Source organism: Myxine glutinosa, chromosome 4 (assembly GCF_964187855.1).
Source record: "Myxine glutinosa chromosome 4, kmMyxGlut1.1, whole genome shotgun sequence".
NCBI classification, from domain to species: domain Eukaryota; kingdom Metazoa; phylum Chordata; class Myxini; order Myxiniformes; family Myxinidae; genus Myxine; species Myxine glutinosa.
The window spans coordinates 1,237,554-1,250,112 of NC_136264.1; the positions used below are offsets into that span (position 1 = coordinate 1,237,554).

At 44.5% G+C, this 12,559-nt stretch overlaps 1 protein-coding gene across 1 annotated transcript in view; it reads right to left on the reverse strand.

Moving 5' to 3' along the window:
- Positions 1-12,559, reverse strand: part of RB1 (RB transcriptional corepressor 1) — a 286,072-nt gene that overhangs the window by 17,981 nt on the left and 255,532 nt on the right. The window contains exon 18 of the mRNA XM_068111807.2: positions 9,918-9,994. Within this exon, the coding sequence (XP_067967908.2) occupies positions 9,918-9,994 (77 nt within the window). The remainder of the gene's footprint in view (positions 1-9,917; positions 9,995-12,559) is intronic.

Below are 12,559 nucleotides of genomic sequence, written 5' to 3' on the forward strand. Positions count from 1 at the left end.
GACATTCCCTCTTCGTCGCTACCAAGTCATCTTTTAGTTCTTTCTGTGTCGCCTTTAAACCTCCTAATACCGCAGTGTTCCTTTGAACCTGCTCCACTAACTCCGTCTGTCCCACCGTCAGCTGCTCCACCTCCTGCGTCAGGTCCTCTATGCCCCCTTGTAACTTTACAGTCCCCTTTCTCACCTCCTTTTCCATGTGCTCCTCACAGTGCCTCACCTCCTCGCGCACTCCTCCGACCTCCTCACTCACTCCTCTTCTGATCTCCTCTCCCATCACTTGCATCTCCTGCCCAGATGCCACCCTCATCTGCTCCATTTCCTCCCTGTGAGCATCCAGTTTGGTTTCTACCCCCATTCTGACCCCCTCTATCTGCTGCTCCATTTGTTTAACTTCCCTTTCCGCTTGGTCCCTCATGTCCCTCAATTTGCCTTCCATACTGTTTTCTAACCCCTCTAACCCATTTTTCACTCCCTCTATCTGATTCTCCTGGGCAGCCATTCTATTTTCTACCCCCATTAACCCATTTTTCACTTCTTTTATCCCGTTGTCTAACCCCTCAAAATTATTGTCTATCTTCCCAAATTTCTTGTCTAACTCCTCAAAATTATTGTCTAACCCCTCACTGGTACCCCTCGCTTCGTCCCTCATTACCCCCATTTGCTCACTCCGAGCCCTCGCTTCGTCCCTCATTACCCCCATTTGGTTTCCCATTACCCCCATTTGGTTTCCCAAGTCATTCCTCAGGTCTTCACTTGTCTGGACCATGAGCGCCTTTATTTGTTCCATAAATAGGCCCCAATCCATCGGCGGCGCTGCTACGGTCGCGGGCGCGGTGACCAGCGAGGCGCCATTTTGTGCGTTTGCTACCCTCGCTGCTTCGCTCTCCTCATGTCCCTCATGTCCCTCAATTTGGTCCTGGACCGACCCTGCTTCACTCTCCCCTACCGGACCCCAGCTGTCTTGATCCGCCATAGCGCGACTTGCAAAATTCGAGTTTCGTAAAACAAATACAAATTTCGGCCGCTCCAAATTTTGACCAAATTTTTTTTTTTCCTCTCTTCGTTTTTTTTTTTTTCCAAATTTGGTCGGGCCTCGAATCTCACTCCCGACACCAATTGTTACAGATACGACTTTGATGGTATGGTGGGCCGAGCGGGATGGCCGCCGTATCCGTACAAGTTACCCCGATTGCACCCGGGGTTGACTAATCGCGCTATGCTGGCTCAATAGGAAAGAGAAGACACCCGGCTGGGTTATAATGACACAATACGACACCAGGGGTTCAGTTCTCAAGTATATTCGTACGGAAAAAGGTTAGATTACAACTACAAGAGGGACAGCATAGGAAGACAGGCACTTAGACACACTCTTATATTAACCCTAGACAGACCACAGATAAACGGGACAACGCTGACTCACACGGGATTTGATGGCAAGGAAAGCGGCAGTCGATGGCTCAGGTGCACCTGGCTCAGGGACAGAATCACGTACGGTGGTGTCCAGCAGATGCGGGGAGGTCGCTCAGCGCTCGTGGGTCGCGACTTTGGTGGAGATGCCGGGGAGGTCGCTCAGCGCTCGGGAGGGTGGCGTCTTGTCCTTCCAAGCTCGGGGCGCATCTGACGTCACGTCCGGCGCGGGGCCGCGTATATCCGGCGGGGAGTGACACGCCCTCGGCTCGTTAGCGCCGCCCCAGATGGCATCGGCCCATGGCTTCTCATTGGGTGCGGGGGTTACCGGCTCCGCCCTTGACGAGGGGCCGACAGGGAGCCCCTTCGTGGTAACCCCGTGGAGCGCGTGGTCAATGGCGGCTAACCGAGCCGGAAGGAGGACGCCCACTCCCCATGCCGTCACCGCGCCGCCCCCCTCTTTTGTTGTTGTTGTTGTAGTTGGCGCTTCTTCATGGGGAAGAGATGCGGAGAGGTATGGGGAGGTCCTAAACTTCCTAACAGGTGCCATATAATCACATTCTGGTGCAACGAAGAGTCATAATTAATGGAAACAAGTCCTTAACTGACATAGATTAAGAATAACTAGCAAGATGTCCTATAATTGTCTACGTGTGGTGCGGGGGACCTGGGCACGACATTTAATGGGGGGATGAAGGGGAAGATCGGCTCTAATGGGTGTTGTTTACAGACAATGGGACTAGGGAATGGGGTAAGGGAGAGTTGGGGAGTATCGGAGAAAATAGGGGAATATTTACAAGCGGATATGGAGGCCAAATTCCATATTCGCAACAATATCATAAATTGAAGGTTTTTATTTTATTTTAAACGATTCATATAAACATCCGTTGAATCATATCGCACGCAAATCATCAAAACTAAATAGTACATGGCGACCATTTTGAAAAAAGATTGAATTCTGCAAAACGGAAGCGGCCGCTACACGTCTTTCTCAGTCGCACCTTTATGTGTGAAGGGTGCGCGCCGAATCTGTAACACGGAAGCGGCCGCTACACCTGTTTCTCAGTCGCTTTGCACACGCTGCCATGTTACTTCGGAGCCGCACGTTTATATCGGAAGAGTTCGTCAGGAGTCGATCTACTCTCTCCTGGTACGTAGAATTTCAAGAAAAGCCACATCACTGTTGATAATCGGTAAATATTATTCCATTGTGTTTGGAAAAACTGGAAAATTGGAAAACTAGGAAAAACCATATAGACTATTTTACTCCAGGGGGTCCTAGGATTACCCACCCAAAATATCGTTGCGATCGGTTCAGCCGTTTTGGCGGTACCTTCGAACGGACAGACAGACGGACATTTGGTGAATTATAGTAACATTTATCATGCAAAGCTGAACTGATTAGATTTCCATGTCAACAGTCAATGTCAGGTAAAAATGTGATACTTGAGAACGGCTGAAGGGATTTAAATTAAACCTGGTACAAGTATATATAATGATGTAATAATGTGGGGGGAGGCATATCAGTCGACGTCGTGCCGTTCTGGTTTCGTATTAGCCTGTTCCCCATGCAGAAAGAGATGCGGATTGGCATTCGTGTGTGTGTGTGTGTGTGTGTGTGTGTGTGTGTGTGTGTCTGTCTGTCTGTCCGTCCGGGCCGTAACATTTTTTTTACCATTTGAGCTTTTGTCATCAAATTTTCAACAAAGCTTTAGTATGAGAATATGGAGAAGACAAATTAATAACTTGTCCAAAAGGGCAAAGGTTGCATAAAATAATCAATTTTCATCCGATTGACTTGAAATTTGAGCAAGGTTTGCATGTTGGTTCACTAAAGCCTATTGCTTTTGAGGTCAAAAGGTCAAGGTCGCCTAAAATCGTCAATTTTTTTTGTATTTCTTTTTTTTAGCTATTTTCATTATGTTTAGCATATGGAAGAAGAAGAAGAAGTCTGAATACAATGTAGACACGGACGGGCATTTTCAGATGGTTTTTAGTTGCATGTTTTTATCGTCTCTAAACACAGAATGTATAATAAAAGTCAAAATGATTACCCTGTTTGGTAGAAATGAGTAATTCACATATTATGACGTATCTAGCTCCGATTTGGATAAAAGCTTGTTTACTATTTCAATTTTGTAATCACGGAAGTTAAATAAACCCCATTGGCCATCGTTAAAGGAAACAGATGACTGTTCAGGTCTGAAATTTTGGAGTATTCAAACATGCCATTCTGGGTTAAACCTGTAACAAAGTTCACATCAAAAGGTTCACATCACAGGTTGGCATGTTGATCATTTTGCACTATGGTGGGGCCTACGTATAGTCGACGAGTGGCAATATAAATGTAATGGGTTTGAAACAGCCACCAGGGGGCACAGCTTGATGGGAGAAAAAGGAAAGCAAAAACAGAAAAAGACTGTTTGCGCAGAAGAGTAGCGAGTATGTGGTAACCGAGTAAAGATAACGCCAGGAGATCATGTTGAGAGGTAAAACCTAATTAGATAAGGGGACGTATACTTGCAATGCGAGCAAATATTGTGGAATGTTTGTCCCTTCCTGTTCTCCAACAGAGATGTATGTAGTATACACCGCATACACCGATCTTTTTATCTTGCCAAAACGAAGTTTTTGCAAGATGTATCAGTCAGCTTGTATGTTTGTCTGTTTGTCTGTTTGTTTGTTATCTTGCCAAAACGAAGTTTTTGCAAGATGTATCAGTCAGCTTGTATGTTTGTTTGTTTGTTTTTTTGTTTTTTTGTTTGTGGTTAATCATTTTTTTTTCACGTTTAGATCACTCTGTAGACCACAGTTATTATTGGAAACTCCTGTAACTTCGCATATCAGAGTCCTATAGAAATACCCTTCAGCACACAAAATTTTGAAGGTCAAGGTCAAAGGTCAAGGTCACTGCGGTCAATCATGGAGGTCAACGAAACCCTTATTTTTTGAGTAACTTTGATCGGATCGTCTCCAAACTTCATGGGAATCTAGTATATGGTCCGGCGCTCAGCTGATTAGTTTTTGGTGGCGATCGGCCTTGACCTTCATGGTTAGCGCTGGAGGTCGAAAATTATTGACCCCAAGGTCAAATTACGAAACCCTTATTTTTTGAGTAACTTTGATCTTATGATCTCCAAACTTGGTGGGTATATAGGGTGTGGTATGGCGCTCAGTTGATTAGTTTTTGGTGTCGATCGGCCTTGACCTTCAAGGTCATTTTGAAGGTCATTCAATTTTGACCAAAAGGTAAAATTTTCAAGTTTCAGTTACCATATCGAGTAGTACCTCAAATTGAAGCCCTTGTTGAGTGCTTTCCAAACATATAACTAGTTTGACAATGTGACGTCATTTGACGGCGTTATGACGAAAAAACTGCACTTTTCATGTATATTGTATTGCTTTAGTTCGCATTGTTTAGGTCACTCTGTAGAGCACAGTTCCCTTTGGAAACTCTTGTAAGTTCGCATATCAGAGTCTTTTAGAGATACCCTTTAGCACACAAAATTATGAAGGTCAAGGTCAAAGGTCAAGGTCACTTTGCGGCCAATCATGGAGGTCGACGAAACACTAATTTTTTGAGTAACTTTGATCGGATCGTCTCCAAACTTCATGGGAATCTAGTATATGGTCCGGCGCTCAGCTGATTAGTTTTTGGTGGCGATCGGCCTTGACCTTCATGGTTAGCGCTGGAGGTCGAAAATTATTGACCCCAAGGTCAAATTTTGAAATCGTAGGTACCATATCGAGTAATACCTCATATGAATGCCCTTGATGAGTGCTTCCCAGATCTGTAAACAGTTTGACGCTATGACGTCATTTGATGACGTCATGACGAAAAAACGGAATTTTCATGAAAAAATTATTTCCTCAGTTCTCATCAAAATCTTTCAATATTTCATGTGCGTTGGTCATGAAGACATACTATTCACCATACGAAATTATTAAGGTCAAGGTCAAATGGCAAGATACGGTTCACCCTGTGGGTGACATATGTTCATCTTCCCTCCACTCACTCCTATCTCATTGCAACCTTCTCTCCCCTCTCACTGTACATTATTTCTACGTTATTTCTACTAATATACTCCATTCTCTTCATTTTTCTTAAAAGCAACAGGATAGTTCAAACTCCCTCATATATTCTCTTGGTGATTGTTTATGTCAAGTTTGAAGATCAAATGCTCCCACTGGTGGTGGTGATGCAGTCTATGTCAGGAGCTCTCTTCTCCTTAACCCCTGATGTATACCTGTCTCCCTAAATATTATTTCTATTTTCCTCCTCTTCCCTTTCCAAAGGGTGAGGTCCAATGAATGGCAACATGGTACTCCTCCACTTCCCTATGTCCTCAGCCAACTCTCTCCACTCTCCAACCACTTTCAGCTCACTGAAAACCAGCCTCACACAATCCTTCCAACAACCCTAACAACCTCTTTTCCTCCTACCTTGCTCCTTCAACCTATCCTCTCTCTTTGCCATTCTCTCTTCTCCCATCTGCACCAAGTGCCTAGGCCATCTCAGCCGGCATTTCACTAATCTCTCTGTCAAGCTCATCTGCACAACCATCATTCTGTCCACCCTCTTCACTCCTGCAATCATCTGTTGTCTCTCCGTCAGTGCCACCATCTCCAGATCATAAAGGTCGGCCAACATTACACACGACATCAGAACCTTCCCTTTCAATTTCGCTAATATCTTTCTGTCTGCCATGAATCCATCCACCCTCATCCACAATGCCCTCGTTCCCTTGTACATCCCTTCCACCAACCTAACTTCTGCCTCCGGCCACCCCTGGCCACCTGAGGGTCATATCCTCTTAAGGACGGGATAATTCCCCCAGGGTTGTTGCATTTCTGTCGGACTTGGAATACATCCTCACACCGGGAGCAGCACAATGCCATATATATTCACATAAAGATTGAGAGTTGGGATCTTCCACCGATCCTGAACCCCCGGGACTATGGATTTATTGGAGAGACTAAAACGTTCCCATGCACACCATAAGTACAACCGTCAGTTTTCAACTCATTCCGTCCAGCGCAGTACATTGCCGGAGTGCCTCAGGTGCCCGGCGATGCCACCTTGCAGCACCTGGAAACGGAGTTGGGAGGGAGTGGTGTACAGTAATGAATTTATTAATTGCATAATTAAAATAAATAAATAATAATCGTAAAATAGTTAATTTCTTAATCAATTGGCTAATAGCATACCTAAACCACCACTGTTTCATCCAATTCTGTAACTTTTTGAATTGATTAATCAAAAAATAAAAAATAAAAAATATCCTTCACAGCCAAATCACTTGGTCACTGTCATGTCCAATTATCAGCTTCACAGCTCAAAAGGTGCCTGAAATATTGCCCACACAGTACCTTCAGAAAGTATTCACACTTCTTTCCTTGACTTTTTTCACATTTTGTTGTGTTACAGCCTGAATTTAAAAGGGTTAAATTGAGATTTTTGTGTCACTGATCTACACATAATACTCCATAATGTCGAAGTAGAATTTGTTTTTTTGAGAAATGTTTACGAAATAATTAAAAATGAAAAGCTGAAATGTCTTGAGGCAGTTAGTATTCAACCCCTTTGCTATGACATTCCAAATTGAGCTCAGGTGCATCCAATTTCCTTTGATCATCCTTGAGATGTCTATACAACTTGATTGGAGTCCAGGTGTGGCAAATTCAATTTATTGCACATTATTTAGAAAGAAACACCTTTCTATATAAGGTCCCACAGTTGACAGTGCATGTCAGAGCAGAAACTCTCGTATGTAGTCCGAGAAACTGGCCGTAGAATGCCGAGTTAGAATTGTGAGGAGGCCTAGCTCTGGGGAAGGGTATAAAACAATTTCTAGAGTGTTGAAAGTTCACAAGAGCACAGTGAGCTCCATCATTAGGACATGGAAAGAATGTGGAACTACCCAGACTCTTCCGAGAGCTGGCGGTCCGACCAAACTGAGCAACCGGGCAAGCAGGACCTTGGTCAGGGAGGTGACTAAGAACACAATGACCACTCTGACAGAAATACAGAGGTCCTTGGCCGAGATGGGAGAACCTGCCGGAAGGACAGCAGTCTCTGCAGCACTTCACAAATCGAGACTTTATGGGAGAGTGGCCAGACGGAAGCAACTCCTGAGAAAAAGGCACATGCCGACAGCACACCTGGAGTTTGCAAAAATGCACGTGAAAGACTGAGAGCATGAGGCAAAATGTTTTGTGGTCTAAGATGAAAATTGAACTCTTTAGCCTGAATGCAAAGTGCATGCAAAGCGCTACGTCTGGCGGAAACCGAGCAGAGCTGATTACCCATCGAACAACATCCCCACCGTGAAGCATGGTGGTGGCAGCATCATGCTATGGGCAAGATTTTCAGTGGCAGGCGCTGGGAGACTTGCAAGGATAGAGAGAAGAATGAATGGAGCCAAATACAGGCCAATTGGTGAAGATTTACGTTCTAACAGGACAATGACTCCAAGCATACAGCCAAAGCAACACTGGAATGGCTTCAGAACAAGAATGTGAAAGTCCTTGACTGGCCCAGTACAAGGCCAGACTTTAGAACCCCACTGACAATTTGTGGAAATAATTCAAGATTGCTGTTCACTGACGCTCCCCATCCAACTTGACAGAGCTTGAGGAAATCTGCAAGAAAGAATCGGAGAAACTCCCCAAATCCAGATGTGCAAAGCTGATACCTACATACCCAAGAAGATTCGAAGCTGTAATCGCTGCCAAAGGCGCTTCTACAAAGTATTGACTCAAGGGGTGAATACTTATGTGAATTAGATATTTCTGTATTTCATTTTTAATTATTCTGTAAAAACAATTCCACAGAAAAATTCCACTTTTACATTATGGAGTATTGTATTATGTGTAGATCAGTGACAAAAAAACTCAATAAAATCAATTTTAATTTCAGGCTGTAACACATCAAAATGTGAAAAAGTCAAGGTTGTGAATACTTTCTGAAGGCACTGTATAACAAAGAAAATAAACAAGTACTTCATAAAACCCCCCCCCCCCCCATAAATCATAAATCATAATCATAAATCATAAATCATAAATCGATACTAATTAAGTAATTAATCAAAAAATAACAACGCCTCCGGCCACCTTCGGAGCGGAGGCATAAACATAGGGGCAATACCCCTGGGCTCACCTGGTGGAATAAACAGTATACTGCACAGACTAAGGGTATTTTAAACCAATTTCATTGGTTGCTAGAAGACAGGGCAGCATGTGGAATCATACTCACATAATCATAAGACTTTTAACAAACAAAACGAAAAAATACCTATTTAGGGGGGCAACCCACCCTCCCCCAACCCCACATACCTCCTAAAACCCCAATGTTTCTAATGCTTTGAACAAACATTGGTACACCATGGATGATGAAGGTTGTAGTCAAGTTTCATCGAAATAGGTTGAGTAGTTTCAGAGGAAAAAGCACATTCCTATTTTGGGAAGGGGGGGAGGGGGGCGGGGGGGGTGGTGTCAAACCTGGAAGCACTTTGACCCCGGTAAACCCCCTTAGACCCAGATTTTTTTTTAATGCAGTGAACAAACTTTAGTCGCAACACAACAAATATCATTTGTGCCAAATTTGGTCGCAATCCCATCAGCAGTTTCGGAGAAGTTTCAAGTGTTTATGGACGGACTGATAACGCGCCATCGCATAAGCTCCCCTGAACTTCGTCCCAGGTGAGCTAAAAATTACATTCTTGCTAAAGCACTTTTCATATATTGTGCCTAAATTTCAGCTTCCTAGCTCAACGGATGGCTGAGATATCGCCTGAGTAAACAAACAAGAAAACAAACAGACAAATGGAGTGAAAACGGAGTACTCCCTTATGGCGTGCATCATCGCCGGACCCCCTTTGGCGCCCAGCGATGACGTCATGCAGTGCCTGGAGATGGAACTGTGTACAATAGCAAACAGACACTTCTTGAATTATCGAAAATAAAAAAGAAAATTATCGAAAATAAATTATCTTAATAAGGAAATTGGCAAAAGCAACCTGCTCTTCACTCCTGGAAAACAAACCCCACTGATAAGAGACCTGCAGTCTCCCCATAAAGCTTCTATCCAATATGTTTTTGGTCCTCATGACAGAGCTTACCAACAATTTCACATTAGATGCAATCTTTCATAATCCTCGAAAACTTCACAAGTGTCCACTATGTATACAAAAAAACAACAACAACCCAGGAGCAGTTGGTCAAGTGTATCACAGGTATATATTACTAAGCTGTTTATTCACTTTTGAAGGATGGAGTCACAATGCACACTGATTTTGCCAAGGCTGACTGGTGAGTACTGTCTTTGCTTAAAAGGCCAAATTCCCAAGCCACTCTCTTCCAGTACACCAGGTAACCCCCTTTCTCCCTCTCCACCCCCATTTAAAATAGAATTGGATTAAACTGTTGATGTCGTGCAGCCATGGTGGGCCAAATGACCATCTCCTGTGCTAAGGTTCTTTGTAAAAGCGAAGGAGAAAAGGTGTGCTGACCCAGTGATGCAAGTTTACGATGGACAACACTCTCCTCTGCTGAACTTGATTCTTCTTTCGGGTTCTGCAATGGCCCACTAGGGTAAGGGTCAAAGGGCATAATAATAAAAGTCTGAATCAGCTGTTGAATCCACACATATATCACTTCATAATTTTGTATTTTGCCATTACCTAATATCTTAGAATCAAATAAAAACCTGGACATTTGGATGCATCAGCCCAGATGGGCATCCTCCATCGTACAAGTCCTTTCTTGGTACACCTGAACTCCTATCCACCTACAAGGCCTTCATCTGCAGCTTCATGGAGTACTGCTCTCTCCTCTGGGTTGGCACCCCTGCCTCACATCTTGCTCAGCTTGATGCTGTAGAAATCAAGGCCTTCAAGATTATTGGAATCTCCATGCTGAAGCTGAGTCCATGGGCTTATCACTTCTTCATCGCACACAGGTTGGTGGTATGTCTGTCTTTTACCGCCTCCTTTCTTGTCTTGCACCCTCTGCTCTTTCCGTGCTTTGTTCCCCTCCCTCACCCCAAGGTTTCTGCAGGGCTCACATGGTCCACCAGCAACCCCCTTCTGGTGAAACTACCTGACTCTAGCATTACTGCTCACCTCCACTAATTCGTTCCTCTTTTTCCCCACCTGTGAAACTAACTTCCACATCCAATTCAACCTCATTCTTCCCTCCAGGTCTTCAAGACAGTTGTTCACCACCACATGAGATCGATCCAATCCAAAACCATGATCGTTTTTCCCCTTGTTAATCCCACTCAAATCCTCCCTCCCAATTTTTAAGTTTTCTCTCCTTGGAGTTTCCTTCTGTACCCATCTTCTCGATCCATCTTGTCCACCCCAAGCATCCTCTGCGTCCATCTTGTCCAACCCATTCATGCATGGTTTGCTTCTTGTTTTTGTCTGTTACCCCTTATTCCCGTTGATATCAAGTATTCTGCTAGTATTGGTAACATTTACTTCAATGCCATGTTCTCTAACATAGTATTTAATCGGTGAATGCATTCATTATTGGAATCAGCAAACGTGACATCAAGTTATTTCACCGGTTTAATCCCACCCCTCACTATAAGCATAATAAGAACCCTTTATCACATCCCAACCCAAACTTAAACTCCAACCGTAAATCAACCCGATTCCTAAATCTGACCCCAAAAGCCATATTTTTCAATTTTTGTCCTGATACCAGTAGTCATCACTCTTGGGATAAGTCAATGAAATAATCCTCCCAGAAAAATTGTGTTAAAGTAAATATCAATGATGGCTAGCTCCACACTGTGAGAAAGTGAACTATCCAGCTCGATTCAACCTGTGTTTTAAAACGACGATCACAGTGCTTAAGCTCACACAATGTTCGTGTAAATACATCTTACTGACAGCTCAGAGGTACGAGTACAGTCGGATCCCGTTATTCGCGGGTTCCGCGTATTCGCGGTTGATAAAATGCGACCTGTTTCTCGATTCGTGGAAAATGTCCTGCAAATTCGCAGGTTTTTTTTTTCTATTCGTGACCGTGTTCCGTGAATTCGCAGTTTTTCAGGGGCGAATTTTTTTTTTTTCACGAGCCGCTAGCTTGACACATTTATAAAACCAATCCTTCACCAGCCATGCATAAAGCAGCTGGACATACGTATGCAAAATAGACATCTACGACATGCTTCTGCAGCCGCTGCCGTGTGTTTCACGTTTTCATGGCTTTCGTGGCCACACATTTAGCCGCACCATAATCGAGAGCTTTGTGGGATGTCCCACCAGCTGTGTAAACAAGTCAACTCCGCAAATTATAGAATGAAAACGCTTCATTAAGTCTATTATTGAAATTAGCAGAAAGGCTCAATAAGGCATCATCCGATAACACTCCCCCCCCCCCCCCCCCCCCACAAACAAGGGGCAGAGTATTCACCCCCCCAACCCCCTGCAGCTACCCACAATGCTTGCATTCCTACATATACAGACTGTGCCTTGGGTCTCAATCATTCTTCTTGTCCGGTTGCTTAGACCTGTATTTTTGACTCTTGCTCTGCTCATCGTTCAATCATGGCTCCCAAGCGCAAGACCAGTGCCGGAGATGCGTCGACTACCAAGAGGCAGATGAAAGTGATGAGCCTGAGCCAGAAACTGGAGCTGCCCGACCGGCTTTCGAGAGGAGAGAGTGCGACCTCTGTGGGCAGGCATTACTGCGTCAACAAATGCACCGTTCGCTACATACGGAAGAACGAGAAGGCGATTCGTGAGTGTTTAAGCGAGCGCTGCATTGAGTACGAAGGTGGTCACCCATATCTGGAATGTCCACATGGAAAGGATGGAGAAGACTCTCAGCATATGGATGGAGGAGAACACACAGACAAGGGACTTCATGCTGAAACCCATGATGCTGAACGTTCCCAAAACCAGCTCGCCGAGGACAAGTTGGAGGCCATTCTAGAAGTTTCAGAGGAGGAGGAGGCGGGCGGTGATGAGGAGGAAGAGGTGCCGAGGCCGAACCTCACAGTGCAGTTCCTGGGCCAGGTCCTGCAGGGCATGCGGGCGATTGCGGACAGGTTGCAAGACGCTGGCCCAGTCATGGCGCGGTACCACACGTTCAAGAGGGGCTTGGATGATGTGCTGCTCCCATACAAAGAGCTACATCA